This window comes from Sus scrofa, chromosome 15, assembly GCF_054392235.1.
Source record: "Sus scrofa isolate SSC_HxYL_T2T_F1_AM1 chromosome 15, Sscrofa_HxYL_maternal_Yorkshire_Landrace_v2.0, whole genome shotgun sequence".
Taxonomy (NCBI): Eukaryota; Metazoa; Chordata; class Mammalia; order Artiodactyla; family Suidae; genus Sus; species Sus scrofa.
In genome coordinates, this window is record NC_139397.1 from 44,535,198 (window position 1) to 44,561,153 (window position 25,956).

At 53.4% G+C, this 25,956-nt stretch overlaps 1 protein-coding gene across 6 annotated transcripts in view; it reads right to left on the minus strand.

Annotated features, from left to right (window-relative positions):
• The window catches only part of GLI2 (GLI family zinc finger 2), a 267,098-nt gene that overhangs the window by 187,108 nt on the left and 54,034 nt on the right, over window positions 1-25,956 (minus strand). For 4 of the 6 annotated variants that reach the window (XM_084998151.1, XM_021074615.2, XM_084998150.1 and 1 more), the window contains exon 2: window positions 10,019-10,184. The exons of 1 other annotated variant lie outside the window; for it this stretch is intronic. In XM_084998151.1, the coding sequence (XP_084854277.1) occupies window positions 10,019-10,154 (136 nt within the window). In that variant the 5' untranslated portion in view covers window positions 10,155-10,184. 6 annotated transcript variants of the gene reach the window in all.

Genomic DNA, 25,956 nt, shown 5'->3' on the forward strand with positions numbered 1-25,956 from the left:
TCTAACATAAACACCAACCATTTGGGAAGCCAGGAGGGGGGCAGGGCTTGGGGCAGCTGGGTCCCCCTCCCCAGAGGCAACGCTTAGGAAATCAGCTTCCACTCACAGCAGTGTCACGGGGTGACCGTTTGTGCTGCAAGTGTCTGGACCTCAGTGTCTACATCTGTAAAATGAACGGATTCAAACGAGATGACTTCTTAAGCTTCCTCCCAGTTCTCTCATTGGAAATGACTTTGAAGTTCTGCCCCAAATCGAAATTAAATGCAAATGAGCCAGGAGATGAAGCTGTGTCTAACAGTCGGGGCCCACGTTCAGGGGACAGACAGGAGCCGCCAGCAGCCCTTCCTGCCGGGAGGGCAGAGCTCATGGCTCAGCCAGCAGGCGACCCAGCAACGTGGGTTCCAAGTGCGATGGGTCTCCACACCCAGGGCTGGCAGAAGGCTGCCCAAGCACAGATCCTGGGCTGGCCTTGAACTCTGCAGGCAGGAGGGGGAGGGGGAAGAGCCTGCTGTACCTGGGGCAAGCAGGAGACCAGCTGGCTCTGGATGGCAGCTGCGCTGAGTAGCATTTAGAGCACGAGGTCTTGGCGTCCAGTCTGAGGCCACCATATGTGGGAGGAGAGCCTCTCAGATCCACGTCCCCAACATTTACTCTGTCTCCAGGCAGGCCTTCTGCCAGCCACTTGGCAAAGGCTCTCCCATGTCACCCCACTATAGCCAGATGGAGTTACCACTAATGTCTCCATGTTCCAAACTTTAGAGAAGTGAACTGACTTGCCCCAGAACACACAGCTAACAAGTGGGGAGCTGGGGAGAGGTCAGGTCCTCTCCCCTCTGCCCCGTATTCTGCTGTAGGCCGAGAGGAGGTTCCAGCCCTCACTCTCCACCCTGGCACCCCAACCCTCCAGGATGCCCCCCCAGCACCAAGACCATGCCTGGGCGTCATCAAGAGTCATTCAGTCAACACAAATAAAATAAACAACCCAATCCAAAAAAAAATGGACAGAAGACACTTCTCCAAAGAAGACATATGGATGGACGGCCAGTAGATGCTCAACATCATTAATTATTAGAGAAATGCAAATCAAAACTACGGTGAGGTACCACCTCACACCACTCAGAATGGGCATCATCAAAAAGTCTACAAACAAGAAATGCTGAAGAGGGTGTGGAGAAAAGGAACCCTCCTACACTGTTGCTAAGAATGTAAATTGGTACAGCCACTATGGAAAACAATATGGAGGTAGCTCAGAAAACTAAAAACAGAACTACCATATGATCCAGCAATCCCACTCCTAGGCATATATCTGGACAAAATTATAATCCAAAAAAGATATATGCACCCCTATGTTCATTGCAGCACTATTCACAAGAGCCAAGACATGGAAACAACCTAAATGCCCATCGACAGAGGAATGGATTAAGAAGATGTGGTATACATACACGATGGAATACTACTCAGTCATAAAACAGGAAAAATAATGCCATTTGCAGCAACATGGATGCAACTAGAGATTCTCATACTGAATGAAGGAAGTCAGAAAGAGAAAGACAAATACCATATGATATCACTTATTTTATACATGGAATCTAAAACATGACACAAATGAACCTATCTATAGAACAAAAACAGACTTACAGACATGGAAAACAGACTTATAGTTGCCAAGGGGGAGAGAATGGGATGGATGGGGAGTTTGGGGTTAGCAGATGCAAACTATTGCATTTGGAGTAGATAAGCAATGAGGTCCTACTGCATAGCACAGGGACCTATACCCAGTCTCCTGGGATAGACCATGATGGAAAAGAACATAAAAAAGAATGTATGTATCTATCTATCTATGTATATACATGTGACTGAGTCATTTTGCTGTACAGCAGAAATTGGCACAACATTGTAAATCTACTATACTTTATACTTTAATTTAAAAAAAGAGTCATTCAGAGAGGAGGGACAAATTAAAAGTTTAGGATTAACATCTACACACTACCATATATAAAACAGATAAACAAGGACCTACTGTAGAGCGCAGGGAACTCTACTCAATATTGTAATAAACTATAAGGGGAAAATCTGAAAAATAATACATATATAAATACGTACATTGTGTTTGTACATATATAACCGAATCACTTTGCTGTACACCTAAAACATTATAAATCAACTATACTTCAATTGAGAAAAAGAGAGTCAGAACCCCCTGAAACCACGTGGGCAGTTGTGCTGCATCCCGCTTGCTGGGTATGTGAGGCTGTCACGGATAACTGAGCTTTGCTTTCTGGAAAAGTCTTATGGGAGCCAGCTGTTCCGTGTGGCTGGGCTGTTAAAGCCAAATCAGAAGCAGCTCCAATAGCAATCCTGAAAATCACTTAAATAAGAGTCATTGCCCACTTAGTCACACGTGAGTGCATCCTCAGGCCCAAAGCAAGTGTGTGGCCGAGCTGGGCAGCTCAGGCTGCTGAGTGGCTGGGCCCAGGCAGCAAGATCCCCACCGTCCAGGGGGAATGGGAGGGGCGTCGGGGACAAGGGGCAGGCCAGGACCGAATGACCCTCGTCCCAAGGGGCCCCAGGGCTGGCAGAGGCCGCTGGCCACACCGGCCCCGCAGCATGTGGCCTGAGAGCACCAGATTCACTGCCCTCACTCAGCAATCACTTCCTGGGCACCTGCCTGGGCTCGGGGTGTGGTGGTGAGCAAACATGCTGCCGCAGGGGTGCAGGACAGGGCGGGGGAATGGGGGAGGCTCAGAAACAGACACACCAGGGACTAGGAGGCACTGATCAGTGACAGGGCACGGTGGGATCCATGTGACTTGGGATTCCGGCCACAAGAATGCCCACCACTTTCCTTCTAATCCTGGCCTCCGTACAGCATTCTAAGACCGATGCAGATGCCTCCCCTCTGAGCAAAAATGTAACTGGAAGAAAACTTTCAAAGAAGCCAGTGGCCAGTGAACAAGATGAAGGAGCGGGCAGTGCATGCTTAGGCAACACAGAGGCCTCAGCTGCAAGGCCATGTCATGCTGACCAGTCATGTGGGGCCATCTTTCCAGGATTAACTAGCCACAACTACTACTGGGTCACCACCTCCAAGGGGCCCATCCATACCCCGGTCAATGCCTGTTAAACAGACACACGTCCAAATATCATATGATATCACCTATATGTGGAATCTAAAAAAAAAAAAGGATACAAATAAACTTACTTGCAGAACAGAAACAGACTCACAGACTTTGAAAAAGTTATGGTCACCTAAGGAGACAGGTGGGGGAGTGGGACAAATGGACTGGGGGTTTGGGATCAGCATATGCACACTGAGGTATATGGAATTTCTGGCCAACAGGGACCTGCTATAGAGCACAAGGAACGCTACCCAGTATTCTGTGATCATCTGTGTGGGAAAAGGATCTGAGTGACAATGGATATGTGGATGTGGATGACTGGGTCACTTTGTTGTACAGCAGAAATTATCACAGCATCATCAATTAGCTATATATCAATAATGCTTAAAAAAAAAAAAAATACACGTGCCCAGGCCCTAGCCCAGGAGACTCTGTTTCTGCAGGTCTGAGCAGCCTGGGAGTCTGCATTTATGACAGTGGCCTCACAAGATTCTAAGGTACAGTCAGCTTCAGTATCTTCTGGTCTGGCCCCACCCTGCAGTGTACAAGGCTGAGTTAATGAGGTGAGCCCCCCACCCCCACCCCGCAAGGTCACCCATCCAGGACAGCCTGTGGAAGCAAAGCATAGCAGGACAGGAACTACCCAGGTCTGATTTTCAGCCAAGCCTCAGGAGGTCTGCTAGCCAAGGTCACTGGCAAAGGAGAGACTGAGTCAGGCAGAGCCTGACACGAAAAGGAAGACTGGTGATACTTAATAAAGCAAATACTTAGCTAGGAGCTAACTTTGCGCCAGACACTTTACATGGGCCAATTCTCACAATGCTATTATGTGATGTACTATTATTATACCCATTTTATGGAAGAGGAAACTGAAGCACAGATCTCCCCAAGGTCAGCAGAGCTGGGCCTAAGCTGATAGTCTGGCTCCAGAGGCTGGGCTGCTTCTTACTATGACGCTACTGGTAAGAAGAGAGGCAGCCACTACCCACGGGGTGCCTATGCTAGGCAGGTGTGAGCACGCTGTACCTCTCCTGTGATTTCTGCACAGTAGCCCTGCCTACGATGTCCACTTGACACATGGAAACGCTGGCCCTGCCTCCTGCAGCTCGGACACAGAGGGCCCCACACTTAAGAGTGAACAGAATCACCCACAGCTCATGGGGCCCCATTCCTAGGCTCTGCTTCAAGAGGCTGGGGTGGGACCCAAGGCCTAAGGACACTGATGCTACTGGTGTTGGGTGAGGGGACCACCCTGGGAGCACCCTGGCCCAAGACTCAGCGGGCGCTCAGGGAGGTGCTGGCCACCCTAGGATTTCCCTTTTTTTTTTTTTTTTTCTTCTGTCTTTTTAGGGCCACACCCACAGCACATGGAAGTACCCAGGCTAGGAGTTGAATCGGAGCTACAGCTGCCAGCCTACACTACAGCCACAGCAACACGGGATCCAAGTTACATCTGCGACTTACACCACAACTCACAGCAACGCCAGGTCCTTAATCCACTGAGCGAGGGCAGGGATCAAACCCACATCCTCACGGATACTAGCTGGGATTGTTACTGCTGAGCCACAACGGGAACTCCCGCTCTAGGATTTCTGTAGCATCACAGGATTTCTAAAGTCTGTCTTGACTTCAGCGACAAGGAAAACTCACTGGATGGAGATGCAGTGCTGAGCTTCATGGTTCCAGCCCTTCTGACTGTCTGAGCCCGAGGCATGGAGGGTATGGGTCCCTGGGGCTCAGCTGAAACACACAGAGAGGTTCAGAAATATTTTTGGAAAGAAAATCTACCACCGAGGAGGAAAATACAACAGCCTTTGGGAAGTCTCAATGTAAAAAATGAGAAACATCTGAATCAAATTGCCTTTAAAATTATGCCATTTGAAAAATTAAAGGGAAAAATACCTCTGGGCCAAAATGCGTTGTTAGAGCTTGATGGTTCCGATGTGTGAGCACAACAGCTAAAGAGGCTGGGAAAGAACCCACAGCCACGGCCTCCGCAGTTCGCTCCCAGAAGCGCCTTCTGCCAGGTAGTTTAAGTCGCCTCTGACCACAGCACTGACGTCCCTGGGGTACAGCTGTGTTATGCAAAGGTGTTTCTGGCACACACGGTGGCCAGGGCAGTGGAGACTCTCAGTGCCAACACCCAGCCCCCAGGTCTAGCCTCACGATGCCTAAGGAAGTTCAAGCAAAAGAGGCCGGCCGAGCCAGGTGCATTTTAAGGTCCCTCTGCAAACAAGTCACAGCTCCTGATCTCAAAGAGCTGAGAGACAGCAGATGCCATGAGCCCACTGGTCAGAGAGGGAGGCGATGTATGAGAAGACCGGCCCTGGGCTTGTGCAGAGGCTGGACGCTGACACCCAAGATCAGCGGGCTGGGCTGTAAGACCTACATCACCCACGAACAATCTAAAAATCATGATTTCAAAGCAAATTCAGGAAGGTGATGCTCACCGCCTGCTCCAGACTCTGGTCTCTGTTGAAGAAGCAGGTGACCTTAGGCAAGTCCCCTCCCCACCCCATCGCAGTCCATCTACAAATACAGAGGCTCCGAGGGCCCATGAGTAAGAGTGCCTGCAGCCCCTCCCCAACACCCAAGACCTCCTGTGTGTCTTTTCCAAGCTTTGCCACTGGGGACCCCCACAGAGCCCCCATACGTCCCACCTCCTCACTCTTTTTCCATTCCTAAGGGGACCAAGGAACTTGAGGGAGTCTCAAGATACTATCAGCTGAGTGCTAGAGAAATTTAACAATGGGCTCTGGAAGAGGAGAAGGTCTGGAGGCAGCCCTGATTGTAGGCTTTGCCAATTTTCCTGGTGTAAATACTCCCACAATGGCAAAGTCAAGTGACCAGCCTCAGGTCACAGATGGCAGAGCTGGAAAAAGAGATTGCACACTTGGCTCACACCCTTGCCTCTCAGATGTATTGACATTCTTTCTAATAGAGAGTTCTAGAAGGCCGAAGGTCCTTAAGAACCAAAAGAATCTAAGAAAAAGAGTACATACATTTATATCTATATGTATAACTGAACCACTTCACTGGACACCTGAAATTAATACAACTTTGTAAATCAACTACATTCCAATTTAAAAAAAAAGAACTGGAGTTCCTGTGTGGCTCAGTGGGTTAAGAACCCAACATAGTTTCCATGAGGATGCAGGTTCAATCCCTGGCTTCATGGGTTAAGGATCTGGCATTGCAACAAGCTGTGGTGTAGGTCACAGATGCAGCTTGGATATGATATTGCTGTGGCTGTGGCACAGGTCGGCAGCTGCAGTGCTGACTGGACCTCTAGCCTGGGAGCTTCCATATGCCACAGGTACTGCTGTTAAAAAAAAAAAAAAGAAATTAAAAAACCAAAGGGATAAATTTCTGTATGCAACATACATCACTCTGAGTCCCAACATCTGGACATCTACTAATGGCACCTCTATGTCCTATAAGCTTGTGATAGAAATGAGATATCATTTGTATCCTGTTTTTTTTGGGGGGGGGGGCCCACATCTGTGGCATATGTTGGTTCCCAGGCTAGGGGTCTAATCAGAGCTACAGCTGCCGGCCTACGCCAGAGCCACAGCAACGCGGGATCCGAGCCATGTCTGCAACCCACACCACAGCTCACGGCAACACCAGATCCTTAACCCACTGAGCAAGGCCAGGGATTGAACCTGCAATCTCGTGGTTCCTAGTCAGATTTGTTTCTGCTGCGCCACATGGGAATCCCTGTTTTGTTTTTTTTTTTTTTACCTTTAAAACATAAGCACGTTCCCCATCATTGTAAAGTCTCGATAAACATTTTTAGTGTCTACATAACGCTCCATTCAACAGATGTCCCACAGTTTGAATAATCAGTCCCCTATCACTCAACACTTAGGCTGTTTCCAAATTTTCACAGTGACCAATAATGAGGAAATGAAGTCTTTCTGCCTAAAGATATGTTCACTCTTAGGAGCAAAGTCCTACAATTGTAGAGGTAGGATTGAAGCTCCTGGACACGACGGCAGTGGGCAGGGACGTCAGGTGAGGTGTCAGAAGCTGGCCTGGGACACAAGGTACCTCCCACACCTGGAGACCTTGCAGACGTGGGTGATCACAGCGCTGCCAGTTCCTGATATCCCGGCCTTCTGCATTCCTCACCAAGCGCCCCTCACCTCCCAGACCAGACTCACCCCCGCGCCAGACGGCCGTGTACGAGACCAGAAACACTGAGCTTGTGCAAACCATCGTCTCCTCCTGGGAAAGCTGCCAACTGTGCTGTGGATCCCCAGAACCACCTCTCGGACTCTGGGCATCGGAAAAGCCAGGTGTGTCGGGGGCGGTCACCTGCTCAGCAAGAGGGCGTGGCTCAGTCCCGCCCCTGCCCCAGCAAACAGGCCTTCCAGACCAGGATAGTACTTCTATCTTTTCCAGAAATAACTCAGGACATGGTTCACAGCTCCTCTGCCCTTCTCACCCCCGTCCACACTAGCACCCCTGCCCCCGGCACCGAGCGCTGAGCTCCAGAGCAGAGAGCAAGCACCCCCAGCCTTGAGAGGGGGGTCCACAGGATCCCCCTTAGGCTGCCTGGCACCCCTCTCCATGCCTTCACCTCACCTGTCCATGGGTCTGCACCCCTGTGGGCAGGGAGCCCCCAGCAGAGGCTCTCTGGAGCCTTCTGGGACTCAGGTTTGCTCTTGTTCACAGTACCTCTGTCACCACGGGTCAGGTTTAAGGAAAATCCAATGTCACGAGATCACACAGACTTTGAATCACCTCTGCCAAATGCCCTCATGACACAGATTAGGAAAATGAGGCCTAAAGAAGGGGACAGCTGGACACCCCGGGACAGGGACATTGCTGGGATGAGGACTCAGGCCAGGGCCCCATGGGTCCCCCCTCCCTCACTCTGTGCGCGGAATGGTGCCTGGGGGACTGGCTCTAAGATGCCTCCTGCTCTGCTCCACACAGGGCTACCACTCCTCTGAGTCCAGGAGAGCCCTTCCGAATAAGCTGTCCAGAGAGGAGGGCGGGACCAGGGGCCACCTCTGAGTGGCCGGGATGACAATGATGACAATGAGCCACCTGCCCCAGGGCCCCTGTGCTGAGAGGCAGGAACCTCACCAGCACTTGGGCAATGAGGGGGCAGGGCCCGTCAGGTGGAGGCGGGGAGGAGCGGTGCCTCTGTAGAGCTTCTGCACCCCAAGCTGTAGGCCCACTGCCTGCACCCCTCCAGATCAAGACCCTCTTGAGCATCTGCTGTTACTGCACCTTTGGTGACAACCAGGTTCCATGCTAGAGGGGCTTCCTCCCCAGTTATGCCCTATTTACTCTCTAGCTACCACCGTGTGACAGTCCTCGGCCCACTCATGACTCCAGAGAGGCAGATCCAGGCGGAGACAGCTGAGGGCCCAGGGGGCGAGCCAGAGATGCACCAAGACCACAACAGGCCACAGAGGCCCGAGCAACTCTGCCATCAGGCAGAAGAACGTCACCAGTGGGAAGCATCCCCACAGACAGGGTGGGCCCTGGTCTGGGAAGGGAGCAAACACATGCAGATTCAGCCAGGCCCAGGACAAGCCAGCCCTGGGACCAGGCACCGAGCATCCTAGCATCCTAGCCACCGCCAGACCCCCCACCGCTCAGCCTTCCATCCCCTCCATCCACCCATCTCCTGGCTCCCTGACCCCACCTGCATAATAAATAAGGGGCCTGGAGAGATCAGGAGGTCAGGAGGCCAAACACTGGGAGCAGGAAGGTTGGCCCAGGATCTCCCTCTCTGGCCTGGAGCCATACATCGTCATAGTGGCATCCAACTGGGAATCACAAGGAAATAAAAACAAACGTAGCAGCAATGACTAGAAGTCTTCTGATTCACTCTATCTGCTCTGATCATCTCTGAATCCCTGGACTCTGCCTGGAAGCTGCACCTAGCATGGCCCGAGGACCAGCAGTCCCCACAACATCTGAGCGCTGGTGAGAATGACAGAAATTCAGTTGAGTCCCGCTCACCTCTTCGGAGACTCAGACAGGCGATCAGCATTTTAACGAAGCCCCCCCACCCACCCCCCTGCATCTGCATACATCAACATGTGACAGGCGAGGCCAACAACCCCCCTCCAGCTCCTCCCCAAGGAAGTCGAATCCCCCCCGCCCCTCCCCCAGCGAAGGCGAATCCCCCCCCACCCCTACCCCTCGGAGCTGTGCCTGAGCGGCAAGAGCAACAGGGCATGACTAAATGCACTTGAATAAAAAAGGGGAAGAAAAGAAATCTAAGTCTCTCCATTCCTCAGAGACAGAAATAGTCGTGTGGCCTCCAGATGGACCGCGCCGACACAGGGGAGGTCTCGCCTTCCCGCCAAACTTTCCCCACGGGATGCTGGCGCGGACCAGTGGAAACCAGAGAGTGTTTCTCTTTGGGGCAGTAAAATGAGAGCCTGCGGCTCGTGGAGTCCCTTCTGTTATAATTAAGTTGGCCAGAAATTCACCTAAGGATACTAAATTCCATACCTGACCCTCTCATTACAGCCAGAAGGGATCAGAAGACAATTACTTTCCAAAATAGTCCTTGGCAGGCGGGAGGCACTCCGCGGCCTCCCTGGCACAGCTCGAATGTGCCAGCAGAACGCACCCCAGGGCCACCGGGCAGCCCCACGCCTCTCTTGCCTTTCCTCCGCCGGTGTTCGGGCCTCTCTGCTGGAGCCCGAGATGCCCAATCCACCACCAGCCCCTCCAATTTGGGGTGGTCACACCTCTAAGTTCACCTTCGGGTATCCATCACCCAACCTGGGACCCGCAGGGATCCAGAAACCCAGCAGGCCTTCTTGATGACAGAGGCCACCAGGCTAATTCAATCTGCACAGGCTTATGAAGAACAACCCCACTCTACCCCCCCACCCCTGCCAAGCGCGCAGAACTGAAAGTACCTCCTTGGGCAGCTACTGCGGCGGCCACCGCAAGGGCAGAGGCCTTCCTGCCCGGCTCAGGGAAAGCGATGCCCTCCAGGATCCCACTCTTGGCTTCTTTCTTCTCCGCAGCCGGGACTGAAGCAGATGCCTCCATCCTAGCCGCTCATGGTCCTGGGTGGCAGCCCTAAAGGAGGAGACAAAGACGCTCACCAACGACCCAGATTTGCGGCCGCCGCGCGCTCCAAAGGCAACCAGCTTAATTCTCTGATAATTGGGAAGGAGGGTTTAATTAATTGTGAGGATTCCTCACTCTGAGATCCAGCCGGTCTTCCTAACGACCTCACTGCCAAAAGCCGAGCGTTTTCACCGTCGTTTACCCTAGATTGTTCGAAGCAAAGCAACAAGTTCTCAGTACCGAGTGTGGTGAGTGGCAAGAAGGACCTTGGAAAATGCAATCAGAAAGTAATGCCCTCCAACTCAGAAGCACAGGGAAAGAAAAATCAGCATGAGAACCGTGACCTGGGGGCCCCAAAGAAAAGCCCTGGTTCCCTTGCTCCTTCACTGCTCACCAGATCCACTTTCATTCAATCACATGGACGTTCATTCATTCATTCAACAGATAGCTCTTTTTCTTTTTTTTTAGGGCCACACCCGCAGCATATGGAGTTTCCCAGGCTAGACGTCGAATCGGAGCTACAGCTGCCAGCCTACGCCAGAGCCACAGCAACGCAGGATCTGAGCCAGGTCTGCAAACTACACCACAGCTCATGGTGACACCCGATCCTTAGCCCACTGAGCGAGGCCAGGGATTGAACCCACAACCTCATGGTTCCTAGTCAGATTCATTTCCACTGAGCCATGACAGGAACTTCCATTCAACAGGTATTTCACAATACACTCACTCACACACACACTCAGCCAATATATTTTCAAGCATTGTGCCCGGTACAACCCACAGAGTTTACATACCATATGCGAGACATAATAAATAAGGGGGGAGATAAATGTATACTACTCTTCTGTCCATGAGTGGCGGCATGTAAAAGAAAGCAGAGGGGGGAGTTCCCATTGTGGCTCTGTGGGTTAAGATCCAACATTGTCTCTATGAGGACTCAGGTTCGATCCCTGGCCTCGCTCAGTGGGTTAAGGATCCAATGTTGCCGCAAGCTGCGGCACAGGTCGAAGACGCAACTGAAATCTAGCTAGTGTCGCTATGGCTGTGGTGTAGGCTGGCGGCTGCAGCCCCAATTGGACCCCTAGCCTAGGAATTTCCTATGCTGCAGGTGTGACCATTAAAAAAGAAAGAAAGAAAAAAAGATATTTTTTAAAAAAGAAAGCAGAGTTGCAGGAGGAGCAGAGTGGCATGGGCAGAGGGGAGCTGCCCTGCCTCTCTGAGGAAGGTACGGGATGCTACATGAAGGTATGAGGATGCCCACGGCAGCTGGAGGGCAGAGGCAGGAGCCACAGGCCCAGGTGGGAGGAGGCCGGCTTGTCTGAGGAGAGTTTTGAGCAGAAGGAGGATGGGACTGTGTGAAGGGGTCACCCTGCAGGTGTGTGGAGAGCAGGTTTGAGGGAAAGGGCACTGCTGCAGTGACCCAGGGTGATGTCCAGTAGTCTGGCTTAAAGGGACAGTGGCTGTGAAGGCAGCATCCACAGGCCTTGCCAGGGCTGGATGTGGGGTGTGGTAGAAAGAGGAGTCATCACGGGTCAGGAGAGAGGAACCCAGGGGGATGCAGGGCCCCAGCTGGGCCATGGATCCTGAGCAAGGGTTTCACGAAGGAATGTTTCATCACCTGCAGATACTGCTAATTACGTATTTGTATCAACTATTACAGAATAGACATTTGAAAGACAATTTTCTTTCTTTTTTCTTTTTTGGCCACAACTGCGGCATAGGGAAGTTTCCAGGCCGGGGATCAAATCGGAGCCAGAGCTTCGACCTACACTACTGCCACACTACTGCCGTATGGATGCCAGCTCCTTAACCCACTGTGCCACAGCGGGAACTCCTGAAAGTCAATTTTCTTAAGAGAACAGGGGTGGGGGGAGGGTATGTGAAAGGTGGCTCCAGTTTTCAACCAAGCACTTGGATGAATGCATAGCAGTGCCTTTTGCTGGGATGGCGCACAGAAGGTGAGAAGCAAGTTCGGGGGCAAAAATCAGGAGCCCAGTTTGGGCAGTGTTAAGTCTGAGACACCCATGCGGAGACTGCTAAAATACAAGGCAGAGCTTCAGAGGAGAGGTGGAGGCTGGAGAATATGGCAGACATGGGGCAAGATCTCCAAGGGGGGAGAGCGGAGGAGAGAAGAGAAAGTTCCAGAATAGCCACAGGGCATTCCGACATTTCCAGGAGCGAAAAGAAACCAGCCAAGGCAAGTGAGCAGAAATTGAAGAGGGGGAAGGAAGTGAAGGTCAGTGACCAGGTTCAGGGGCCTGGAATCCATCCCAAGAAAGAAACGCCCAGGAGCACCCAGCTCCAATCACAGGCTCTGTGGGCCCCAGAGCTGCATGGTGGTGACCAGGGCCCCAGAGGGCTCAGGGAGAGACAGAGGCACAAACACTGAGTCAGGAAGCTTTGCCATAAAAGCAGCAAAAACAAAACAAAAAACAAAAAAAAAAAAACAGGGCGGCAACTGGAGAGAGCCCAGGAGGTCCAAGCCTGCTGTTTTGGAAAGAAGGCAGTCAGATCTGCCCAGCCACAAGAAGAGAAAGTTCTGGAAGAGCCTGTAGACCACAGCAGGGCAGAGACCAAAGGCGATGGTCAGTTCTGTCCCCAGGGGCCTTCAACCTTACATCCACAGCCTCCGGAATGTGGAATGTTTCTTTTTTCAAGCCTGGGCAACATTTCTCATGTTTTTCTAAGTAAAAAATGGGAGTCTACAAGAATGCCGGGTGTGACAAACGGGGACAGTCAATAGTCCGGCCAGCCTGCCAGGCAGACAGCCAGAGCGCTGAACCTCCCAGAAGTGTCTGACACACCAGGCTGCCTGGTTTCCAGTCTTTCAAACCCCCCTGTCCGGAAAACCCAAGGTAGATGTGGGACAGAGAAACTCCTCAGGGTTCTGGTGAGTTACAGGGTCTCCTCTGGCTTCGAGAGTTCAGGATCACCACCTGATCCTTTAAACCTATTAGTATAATCTGTGTTTTAAGATGCTGGCTGTCTGAATGGCCACCAGCAACACCCTTGCTCCACTTTCTCTGCCCCCCTAGGCTGGCCTCAGCAACCACACCTCCCAGCCCATTGCTGGCACCTCGGGTCACTGTCCTCCTCCTCATGCTCCCCCAACATCCGGTCAACTGCAATCAACATCACTTCATCCCAAAGCACCACGCCAATGGGTCTATGCTGCAGCTGAGTCCCCCAGCAGAAACCCTTCACCCTTTCTGTGTATGAGACACCCTGACACTTCCTTCAACATGTCACCTCCTCCAGGAAGCCCTCCAACTTCTCTCCAGTCATGGTCCCTTCCGTGTCCAGAGTCCCCATACCGCTCCCGTGACCTGTGCTGTAATCATCATCACCTCCAGGTCCAGAGCTGCTCCCCACTCAGGCTGGCACAGAGCAGCTGAAGAATGCCTGGCAAAGACACTGGATCTCTGAGGCAGGAAACTGCAACTCTTGGAAATGCAAGCGATTGCATGAACAATCTGGGTTTTCCTCCCAAGAAACTCAGGAGAAGGGATTTAGGCTCAACTTTGAAACCCACCTTGAATTTGGAAGTAAGGACAAAAATCGAAATAATAGTTGGGATACCCATGTGGCTCAGTGGGTTAAGGAACTGGTGTTGTCACTGAAGAGGTGCAGGTTTGATCCCTTGCTCAGGAACCTCTGCATGCCAAGGGTGCAGCCAAAAACAAAAACAAAAACAAAAAACAAAATAATAGCTGGAAAAGCAAACCTTTAACAAGCATTCATTCACCAGGTGCTAAACTCTTTGCAAGACTGATTTCACTTAATCCTCACAACATTTTACATAAGAAAAACCAATGCTCAGAGAGGTTGAATAACTTGCCCAAAGACACATAACTTAAAAGCGACTGCATCAGGCATGGCCCCGTTCCAATCCTGTATCCAAGGCGGTAACTGCTGGAAGAGGACCACCAGCCAAGATAGAGGCAAAAGCTGAGGCTCTGTTGGGGGCTGCCTGAAGGACCATCCACTGAGGCTGACGTGGCGGTGGGTGGGGGGTGGGGGGAAGTTTGCAGTTGGACATTCATCCCCTAACTCTTTATTCCAGAATTCTTTACTGACAATCAGCTTTATGCCTCACCATGCAGTAAGCTAGGTACTGGCTGGGCTCATCGTAGGCCCCAAAATGAAAGGGCACCACCGACACAGCCTGGTCTAAACCTGCTATGTACCCACCTGGCTTTCCGTGACCTCCTCCAGGCCAGGGCTGGGCCGTGCACCCCTGGACCCCAGGTCCAGCTGAGCAAGGGACAAGGTGAGCACAGGGAACCAACCAGGCCAGTATCTGGGGGGCACACAGCTGTGTGGACCAGAAACCAGGACAGGATGCAAGGCACCCACAGTGTCAGTGGGACCAAGCCCAGGCTCCCAGGACACACCTCTGAAGGCGGATGGGGAGGCTGAGGTCAGCAAGTCAGACTCCTCGGACTTGGACTTGAACCTCAGGGATGCCAGACCAAAATAGGGTCTCAGCCAAGAACGGACCATGATAACTTCTGCCAAGGGACAGGAGGAGACTGGGAAGAAGGCAACAAGCCTGAAGGTCCTCTTGGAGCACAGCAGCTGCAGCTGCCTCTTGCCAACAGCCCCGCCCTGTCATGCTGTCAGAGGGGATGACGTCACCCGATTCTTACAGAGAAGAGCTGATGCCCAAAGCCACTTTCCATGGAGGGAGGGGCCAGGTCCAGAGCCAGGTCCTCCTGCCAAAATGCTGCCCAAGAGCCCCAGGGCGAGGCCACCCCAGGACCAGGTGAGGTGAGGAGGAGTGGGGAGGGGATTTATCCAGATTCCCAGGCTCCAGAATGCAGTGGGCCTGGGGTTCCGTAAGCTCCTGTGGGGAGCGACTCAGCCAGTTGGGGAGCCCTGCAGAGCCCACTCTGTCACTGTCTTCTGCAGATCAGCCCCTGCCTCCCCCTCTCCCTCCGAGAGAGGAAAACAGCAGACAGAGCCAAGAGGCTGTGTAAATCACGGGAATTAACAGGATTAGCACAATTTCTGGGTAAACACCAGGCACCCAGGGTCCCAGGCAGCCACTTTCACTCCCTGAAGCTCCTCCAGGGCAGACTCTGCCTGTCAACAGCTTCACCTGGGCTCCGAGAGGCCAGCTGGGGACAGCAGGGAGGGGCTTCTCGTCCCTAGACCTTGGCTGGTGGCTTGATGATCTGTGCTGAGGTCCTTCCCACAGGCTCCACAAAGGGCTCCAGAACAAGAGGGGCTGGGAGCACAGCCCCCACCAGGGCGAGGAGAGAGTCAACACCCCCACTTTGCCCAGGAAACCACACTCTTGGGCTTCTGCTGGAGGGCACAGCCTGGACCCAGAGCCAAGAAGAACCCCATTTTCTGTCTAGAGCTGCTCACGATTCACCTGCCCTCCAGGGCCTCAGCATCCCCCAGGGTTTATGGAAGCATTTCAGGGCCTCTTCCCCCATAGATTCTGAGGCCATAGGTCCAGGCGGATGGCAGGGGACAAAATATCCCAACTTTTAAAAAAAATCTCCATGGATGTTTCTAATGCACAGACAAGTCTAGGAGAAATTGCACTGGATGCTCGCAAGACCACTTCCAGCTTCCAAATAATGATAAAAGTCCAATTAAAGCAAGGCTGCAGAACCTGAACAGAAAAAAAGGTATTTTCAGCTTCGTTAACTTGGAACCGGACGTTGGCGTCTCCCTCAGGCATGAAGGTGGGTAAAAGCCACAGTACCTGTGAGTCTGCTGCCAGCATGAGCCCCAGAGGTGCCCACACCCGGTCACAGGGCATCGCCTGTGCTCACCAGGGCGCTGCGATCAAGGTCAGCAGTGGACCCCTGGTCTGGCCAGTTGTGACAGCAAAGAAGCACAGGTATTAACTCTTAATGTCTCTGTCAAATGCCACAGGTTTCCTTCAGGACCCCATGCATTTTATCCTCTGCATTTACTGCATTATTTGAGGAGGGGGCACAGCCAAGCTGAAGAACATGGAGTGAAAGGACAGGCTTGAAGAAGAAATGACTTATCAGAGCAGAATGAGCGAATCCCTCTGAACTCTGGAATCCCAGACCCCCTTCCGCCACCTGGCTGCTTTGAACTCTCCTGAGTCAAAGGAATCAGAATATCTTCTCCAGGCAAAACCCAGCTCCAGGAGAGAGCTAAAACCTCGCCTCCAGCGATCAGGCACCTCGGGGCCTGATGTGCATGCTTCTTCTCTGATCTCAGCTGCACGGCATGCTGCCCAAGCCCCACACACGTGGGCACACACACAGAGAGCACGCACAACCTACAGTGACAACCTCGACCACATACACAGCCACACTTGTGAGCACGGGTGCACACACACGGTCACACGCTCATACAGGGCCCCACACATGTGCACACAGATACACAGAGATGTACACATCACAGGCACACACTCACATTCGAACATATATATGCACCAAGATACACCCAGACCCACACCCAGACACACACAGACACATAGACACACACGCACACACTAGGTACACATACACATAAAAACCAGCCCAGCCTGGATCACAGATTTATTTTTAGGTTCAAATAAGATAAAACATATGAAAGCTCCTGGGGTGAAGAACACATCATCAATGCAACACAGATGAACGGTGAAAAGAATTATAACCTCATTATAACTCCAAGAGAACAGCAGACCCCTCCCCCATGGCCCCAAGGTCCCCAGGATGCGTCCCACATCCTCAGCCTGAGTGGCTGAGCACCAGTCTTCTCATCTCCCATCACCTCGGTGTTCCATCTGCAACATGGACATTCTAGAAGGTGCTCCAGACCCAGGGGGCACCCACAGGCACCACAGTGCAAGGCCAGCCACAGGAAAGCAAAGGGGGTCCAGGCTTCTGCTGTAGGAGACACAAGGGAGCCAGACCCAGCCTCCTGCTCAGCCACACTGGCCCAGGAATCACACTGACACTCCCCGACCAAGAGGCAAAGGGAAGGGGGGAGGGGAGGGCTCCCCAGGACGGCATGAAGCTGGTGATGCTCTGCTTGCCCTTCACATCGGGGACAAAACAATCTTTCTAAAATGTGTGCATTTTCTTCACCCAGCATGAGAAACCTGCTGCGCTCCAGTCAGGGCATCCATATCAGCTGCGTGTCTGACCTCATGGCTCACCCTCTCTGAGCTTCCCATGAACACCTTCAGCAGCAGCCCTGCAAATATCCCCAGTGGGTTTGGCCCAGGGCTGGCCAGGCAGAGGGGTCTCTGCAGGTGGGCACCCTTCTCCAAGGAGAGGCTACCCGCCTGCCTGCGGTGCTTGGGGGTAGCCGAGGCTTCTGCTGGCTCCATGCCTGTCTGCTGGGCCTCCAGGCACCTGTCTCCACCCTCTCGGTCCACTGGCCTCATCTGTGAGTGAAAGCAAGGCTGGCTCTCAGCAGCACGCTGGCTCTGAGACCCAACTATAACACTGACGGGGGCTGCAGGCCTGGGGTCAGGCAGGGCTCGTGCAGAAGTGACCAACCTCCCACCACCATGAGGGGGGGACAGCTGTGACACAGCCCTTGTCCCCTGGCCTCTCCCTCTTCTGGTGGCTGAATGGTGTGTGTGGGGGAGAGGATCTCAGCTCCTATCTGCTGGTCCTCTCATACCACCCAGGGCAGGCATTCCCACAGACCCCTGGGGAAGGGCAGAGCTTAAAGGATACTCAGGACCCTGGCCTAGTCACACGGGGGGGAAAAGGCTGGGCCACGGGGGTCCCAGCTGCCCCCACTCCATGGACGGGGGCGGGTGTCCTCTCCCTCCCAAGGTGGCCAGGGGGAGCCAACACACAGCAGCTGCGCGTGACCCGACGTGGACCCCTCTGGCCCCACGTGGGCTTGGCAATCGACCTGCTGCCCACCTGCTGCCCAGCGGGCTGTGAGGGCACATCTGATAAATAAGGAAGTGCTCCTCTTAAGCCCCACCCCCATGGTACACCACATGAGGCCCTTGCCCTTGTGTGAGTTAGAGAAAGAAAGGTCCCCTCGACCTGCTCCATCTTTCCTTGGACCTCCTCTGCCCGGGGTTGTCCCCTAACCTTAACCCCTGCACTGGGACCCTCATTAGCAGACAAGAGAAAGACCAGAAGCTTCAAGCCCCTGTTGACGTCCAGGGCAGGCCAGCTCCTTGCCTCCTGATGTCCCATCACTTGCCACTGTCATGGGTGCCCCAAATCATGATCCTCACTTTACAATGAAACAGAGAGGGTAAACAATCTGCCCAAGGCCACACAGGCAACACTGGGCAGCACTGGGCAGCCCATAATTCTTGTCCATCACAACCAAATTCTGAGAGAATGCAGATGCCGGCCATGCCCACAGAATATGACAGAAGGGTCACAGGGGACAGTTTATAGAGAGTTGGATCAAATCTAAGGCAGTAAATGATACATTTCCAATAAGAATCAGAGGCTTTATGCCCACGAGAGCTCAGCAACAGCGAGCTACCGATGACCAACCAATCTGCCCTGTGGCTTCAAGTCAGGGAACAGAAGGCCTTGAACTTGGCCTGCAGAGGGAAGGGCACTCCTCAGGCAGGGACTAGCATGAGCAGGTGCCCTTGGCACATTCTGGAGGGGAAAAAAAAAGAAAGGAGAGGGTTCCCCTGGGAGGCAGAAGCAGGAGAGAAACCAGGGTGAAGGGGAGCCGTGGGGCCCACAGGGGCTAAGGGAAGGCAGGATCTGCTGGGTCTGAGGTTTAGGAAGAAGGAACCTCCTGTCCCCTGGGTCCTGGACATGCATCTGCAGCACAAGCCCGCCAGTTTGGTGTCCACAGTCCATCCAGATGCTTCCCCCAGAGGCCTGAGAGAGGACGGCAGGAGCGGGCCCCATGCAGAACCATCCTCCTAACAGGTGCACCTGTTTCTTTATCACTCCTTGAGTGTGTTTCTCCAAGTACGAAAGCTCCCTAATTTGCCCAGCCCCTGGGCTTGCTGGTGTGCAGGAAAACAGATAATTAACCCTAATTCACTGACTTGCTGGGCCAGAACCACAGCCAGGGAGGGAAATGCAGGCCCTGCTACAGCAGCCGGCCTCAGCCAAGGGGAAATGGGTGTCAAAAGAGATGGAGCTGAGCAAGAGGCTTTTTTTTGGGGGGGAGGTGGGTGCAGGTGAGCGCTCCTCTGTGGCCAACCCTTTAGACAGCACTGCAACTCCCTTCACTTGCACTGGGCTTCATTCCCAGAAAATACCAGGCCATTTCCATCCCCCCAGCCTCCGCAGTCCAGTGCTTTTCTGCCCAGAACATTCTCTCTTCTCAGCTCTACCCAAGGAAGCCATGCTTTCAAACCTGGGAAGCCTGGAGTTCCCTGGTGGCTCAGCAGGTTAAGGACCTGAAGTGGTCACTGCAGTAGCGCAGGTTCTATCTCCGGCCTGGGAACTTCTACACGCCGCAGATGTGGCCAAAACAAAACAAAACAAAACAAACAAACAAAAAAACCCCGGTGCCCTCTCACCCAAGCCCTGCTCTGAGCTAACCAACTTCCTGGTGCTGCTTCTGAGACTGACCATACTCTCTGGGCAAGTCAGGGGCCGGCTCGTTCAGAGGAAGCAGGGGTTGGGCAGGCTCTGGAAGGAGAAGGTCCATGTTCGACTCCCAGCTCTACCTAGAGCTTTGGCTGAGACTCGACTTCTCCCCCAACCTCAGTTTCCTCGTCTGTAGAATGAGGATGACAATGGCCAGTCCCTCAAGATGAGGGTTAAACGTGCAAGGCCAGGCACACCCCCGGGGATCCTGGTCTCAAACGCTCTCAAGTCACCATCACGGCAGCCACATGCCTGCCCACTGGGGCAGGAAGATTGGATCCAGGCAGCCCCTTCTTCTCCACCCCCACACCCACGCCTGCAGGTGTCTGGGCCTTTGGGGGCTAATGTAGAAACCCACAGTTGGCACCTTTCTGAACACACTGGCCTGCTGATCCCAAAGGCCGCTGTCTTTCCCCTTCCTCCAGCGGCCATCCCCAAAGTGGCCCCGAAGGCCAGGCTCTCTCCCTGATGCCCCCACCAGCACGTGCCCATGTGCAGGGCAAACAAGGGGCCTGCTGTGCGGTCGTCCGGCCGGACCCAGATATTTTAACAGCTGCCTTGTGTGTTTCAGGAGAGGAGAAACAAGCTTCACCTTTGCCCCAAGGATGGAAAACAGATGGCCCTGGGCAGGCTGCCAGCAGGGGCAAGGCCTTCGCCCGCAGGGGTCCAGAGCCGTGGAGGGCACGGCTGGGAAGAGGCCTGGCACACAGGCACCATGGCACCAAGGTTCCTGCAAGGGCCCCCTTCATCCCCGTGAGTGGAGAAAATTCCCGAAGGAGGCTCTGAGAGGGGGGAAAAGGGACCAGAAAGGTGGGAGGCACGCAAAGAACATGGTCCAAACCCCTTTCATGCCACTAAGATCCCAGGTTGAGATCTGCCTCCATCTGCCCCCCAGGCTGGCCACCCCCCAATTCCCCACCCAATCATCCAATCTAGCATATCTCCTGCTCTGCCTGCAACTCTATTTCCCCACAGCCCTCCCTGCCCCACCCCCACTGGGCCAGTTCTGTCCTATGCCCCCTGGGGCAAGCCCCTGTGTCACTGTATCTTGACTGCCCCCTTTATGCCAGTCCCAGGCAAAGGCTGAGTCCACCTTCGGTGACTGACTCAACTCACAAATGCTTTCCAGCACCTATGCCTACAGAAATCCTCCTCTTCTCCTTGCCTCGCTTCAGGCCTTGATCCCCACAAGGCTGGGGGACCCCTGGGATCCATCAGCCCTGGGGGAGCATAGTCTAGCTCTGAGGTTGGGAAGAGGGGCTGCTATCAGCGTCTAGTGGCTGTCACAGGCAACATTTGCCAGGACGGCTGTGAAAGAGGCCTTCAGGGCAAAACTGCTACTGGCCTATGAACTGCACCCCTTCCCGGAATGTGGAAACCCTCAGAGTGAAGGCTTTGCCGCAAATGGTGCTGAGTGCCTGAGTCTATGGATACTGGCGCTGTAGGCTCACACCCTTTGCAAAACAAATAAAAAACTGAATGTTTGGTGGTTAGAAGGTGCTTCCTAATTAAAAAAAAAAAGAAAAAAGAAAAAGGGAGTTCCTGTCATGGCTCGATGGTAACAAACCCCACTAGTTGCTCAGTGGGTTAAAGATCTGGCATTGCCATGAGCTGTGGTGAAGGTCAAAGGCGCAGCTTGGATCCTGTGTTGCTGTGGCTGTGATGTAGGCTGGCAGCTGCAATTCCAGCTGGCTCTGGGAACTCCCATATGCTGCAGGTGCAGCCCTTAAAATAATAATGATGATGATGATGATGATGATGATGATGATAAAGGTGGTTTCTGAGCCCTCATGCCTTCAGAGGAACTCCTGGTGGAATTGTCATGGCATTCTGGGGTCAGAGACACGGTGCAGGTGGCTTTCTTATGTCCGAATCATCATAACCCCAACCACCGCCTTGAGAGGAGAAGGGGGACCTGGGCCTTCACCCAGGTCCAGAGCTGAGTAGGGGCGGGGGAGGGTTGCAGACCCAGGACTAATCTCTCCAAACACTTGGGCACAAGTGATGCAAGTCTCAGAGGCACTGCTGAAGAGGGGCTGGGCAGCCCTGAACCCTGGCAGGGTGGCAGGGGCAGTTCTGGGCTGGATGCAGGCAGAGGCTAAACTTGCAGAGGGGAGAAAGGGAGGCCCTTGGTCCCATTTCTCTGCTCTAGGCCTGCTGAGGACCCTTGGCATTTGAGGCTGCCAGGAAAAGAGCCTCTCAGGGCCCAAAGCACATCCTTAACCCCTTCTGTCTTCTCCCTCTGATCCCACAGTCTGGCACCAAGAAAGGTCCAGAGGTTATCTGGTCCAGCCCCTGCCCCCCTCACATAGAGAGCAGCCCCTCCCTTGCCAACAGGGTGAAGGAGCTGTCTGACCCCAAGCTTTTCACCAGTTCATGCCTTGCAGACTGCATCACTCCCCTAGGCCCAAGAGTACCCTGACTCGCTGTGCAACTCAGGGTAGTGTTCTCTCATCTCTGGGCTCAATGCTGCACCTGTGACAAGGACAGGCAGGACTCCCTGGGAGTGTCACGTCCTGCCACAGGTGCAGAGTAACAAGAATGTGGGGAGCATGTGGGGAGCCGAGACAGGGCACAGGTCAACTAGACCCAAGAATCCATGAAGCACCAGACGTATACTGAGTGCCAATGACCTCCAAGGCCTGAGGCTTCCCTCTCCACGGGTGGTGTCGGGCCTGGGGGAGAAAGCCAGGCAAGGAGGGGTGGCAGGCTGCAGATTTGGGGCAGCTTCTCTGCACCCCCAAGGCTCTGGGGAGAAGCAGGCTGGTGGGTGGCCCGGCATCTTGCGGTTCGGCCTGCGCAGCGACCTGCTCTGACTTGCCCAGGCCAGGCCCTCCCCACACCTCCCAGAAGACATCCGCACCCTGCTCTTCTGTCTGTGCTTCCGCCAGGCTCAGCCACGGGCTTCCCCAGCCTTTGCCAGCACCACCCTGGCAACAGAAGCCAACAGGAGTGTCCTGCCTTCAGCTGGCAGCTCCACACATGACCTAGGAGTGGGGCAGCCAGGCCCGCCTGCTAAGCCGTCCTGGGCAGGACTGGGACCATGCCCGGTCAGTCCCCACCTCTCCCTGCACACCCTTCCCATCTCCTGGAAGTCACACATCACAACCCAAACCAGGGGTCTGGGCCCCCAGGCCTGGTGACCTGACCCCACCCAGCCCCGAGGGGGTCATCTGCAGCCTGAGGACCCGCCCACTCAGGGAGACCCCAGGGAAGTCCCAGGGGCTCCGAGACTCTTCATGCAGGTGGCACCTTTTCCCAAGGGCCCGCTGTGTGCCAAGCAAGGGCTGTGACCTTGACCACAGAGGTGAATTAAACCCAGCACCGTTCTCCCAGAGCGCCCAGCCCAAGAGGAGACAGTTCTGAAGGGAGACAGACAGTGACAACCAGAAGCAGCTCTATCAGCAGCTGCCTGATAGAGACTAGCTGGGAGCCCCAGGGGGTGGGCTGGCCTGAGGGAGGTCAAAGAGGGCTTCCTGGAGGAAGGGGTAAATAAGCATCTTCAAAGGTGAGGTCCAAAAAGGTCTGCTAAAGCAGATGGAGGTCAGTGTCTGGGCAGCGAGCAGGACGCCAGGCGGGCAAGAAGCCCAGGCCTCAGAGCCCTGAGGCCCGTGTCCAGCAGAGGGTGAGCCCTGACCCTTGGTGGCTCCCCTAGCCTGTGGAAACGAGTACAAACTGCACATCTGGGCACACAAAACCCCTAAGGCCTGAGCCCTCTCGACCTCAGCCTCATTCCCTCCAGTCAGGCCTTATCCTTCACACATGGGCATTTCCAGAAGTCTGCAACACGCAGACACTGCTTGTCAGCCTCTGCGCTCATGCTCTGCCCTCTGCTGCCCAATGAACTCCTGTTTATACTTTTAAGGCTAAAGCCAGCACCACCTCCTCCAGGAGGACTTCCAGGGTCCCCATGTCAGCAAAGTGCTCAGGAGACATCTGAACTCTGTGCTTAACCCTCTGCACCTCTGGGTGGTTTGGCTCTTGTGACACTGGCTCCCAGCCCCTGACACACTGCCCAGTACAAACTCGGTGTTCTGGAAGTGTGCAAACAGAGCCATCTGAGTAATAAACCCAGCATTCCCAAGTCAGCTGTCTCCTAAACCATCCCCCACCAGTGCCTGCCACACAGTCAACAGCTGCTAACAGTTATTTAACTGACCCCGAGAGTCTGACAGAAAGGACTGAAGGGGCCGGACAGAACTCATACCCGCTACTCACTACCTGAAATTCTACCATTAGAGTCACTTCTCTGATGCTTCTTTGTTTTTAAGAATAGCTTATGAGGACTTCCCGTCGTGGCTCAGTGGTTAATGAATCCGACTAGGAACCATGAGGTTTCGGGTTCGATTCCTGGCCTCGCACAGTGGGTTAAGGATCCGGCATTGCCATGAGCTATGGTGTAGGTTGCAGATGTGGCCTAGATCCTGCATTGCTGTGGCTGTGGTGTAGGCCGGCGGCTACAGCTCCAATCAGACTCCTGGCCCCGGGAACCTCCATATGCCACGGGTGTGGCCCTAGAAAACTCAAAAAGAAAAAAACAAACAAACAAAAAAAGAATAGCTTATGAGAAAGACAAATATCATACAGTATGGCTTATATACAGAATCTAATTTAAAAATAATACAAATGAACTTATTTACAAAACAAAAAGAGACTCACAGATGCAGAAAACAAAGGGGAACGTGGGGAGGGATAAATTAGGCGGTTGGTATTAACATATACACACTCCTCCACATGGAACAGATAACCAGCAAGGACCTGCTGTATAGCACAGGGAACTCTACTCAGTATTCTGTCATATCCTATGTGAGAAAAGAATCTGAAAAAGAATGGGTATGTGGGGGAGGGAGTGGGACGGATCGGGAACTTGGGCTTATCAGACACAACTTAGAATAGATTTACAAGGAGATCCTGCTGAATAGCTTTGAGAACTTTGTCTAGATACTCATGTTGCAACAGAAGAAAGGGTGGGGGAAAAATGTAATTGTAATGTATACATGTAAGGATAACCTGACCCCCTTGCTGTACAGTGGGAATATAAAAAAAAATTATTAAAAAAAAAAAAAAGAATGGGTATGCGTATATGCAGAACTGATCACTTTGCTGTACACCTGAAACTGACGGGACATTGTAGATCGACAAGCTCCAATACAATTTTAAAAAGAGTAGCCTGTTAAATGCAAAGTGCCCCACAATAAGGTCAGGGCTTAAGGGGCTGTCACAGAAAAAGATAACGTCTCTAAGCAGGAGAGAAGAAGGTGGGAGGGAAGTAAGCAGAAAATCTAGGGGACAGGGTGCCAGAACATTTGCACGTTTTGTTGACGGCTGCCCTTGGCTCTCACTGCCAGGCCACACCCTTCAGATAAAAGGAACACATCTCTCTGCTTGTTCCCGCACTTCAGCGTTTCTTGGCATGACATCATGTGCAGAATGAAGTGGCTTTGTAGTGTCCGCCGCTTGTTCTTTTTCCCTCCTTTCAAGGAAGCTCTCCAAGGCATACTCAGCCCCTTTTGTTCCCTGGGCCCTTTGAAGGCTTCCGGAGAGGAAATGAGAGTCCTCTTTAAAGCTCAAGTTTACACCAGCACCCCCACGCACCCCCCCCAGCCCCCGGCCCAAACCAGTCTCCTTGCCCCTGAACTTGATGTGAGTCGGGGTACCGTGAGTGGGCTCCGCTCTGGACCAGGACCACCCCTGGAAAGATGCTCCAGGATGTCCCAGCCCATGTGAGGGCCAGGATGACACATGGGCTTTCCTCAAATGAAGCATGTCCTCCAAACTGGTGAGGTGCCCCTTGGTCCCGGGACTGTCACCCACAGTCATCACTGGAAGTGGGCTACCTGCCCCAGGGAACATCCGATGATTGTAAGACTCTGCATCTAGACTCTAGGTCCCCATGTGGAAGATGCAGCTCCTGAACCCAGGTCCCCAGACTCTTCCATGACGACATCACACCAGTCCCTCCAGTCAACACCTGCTGCTGGGGACAGAGTCCCCCAAGGGATCCATCCGCTGCTGGGGACAAAGTCCGCCAAGGGACCCCACCAGGCAGGGAGCCCTGTGGAAGTCCCAGAAGAACTCAGAGGTCCGCTCACCAACTTCCCGTAGGAATCCTTTGCAGCAACTGGGAAACTGCGGGCGAACTTGACCCCCAGGGGACGGTCGGCAATACCCAGAGATATTTTTTACCATCTCCAAATTGTGCTACTAGCTGCCAGTGTGCAGAGGCCAGGGATGCTGGCAGACATCCTACAGTGGTCAGG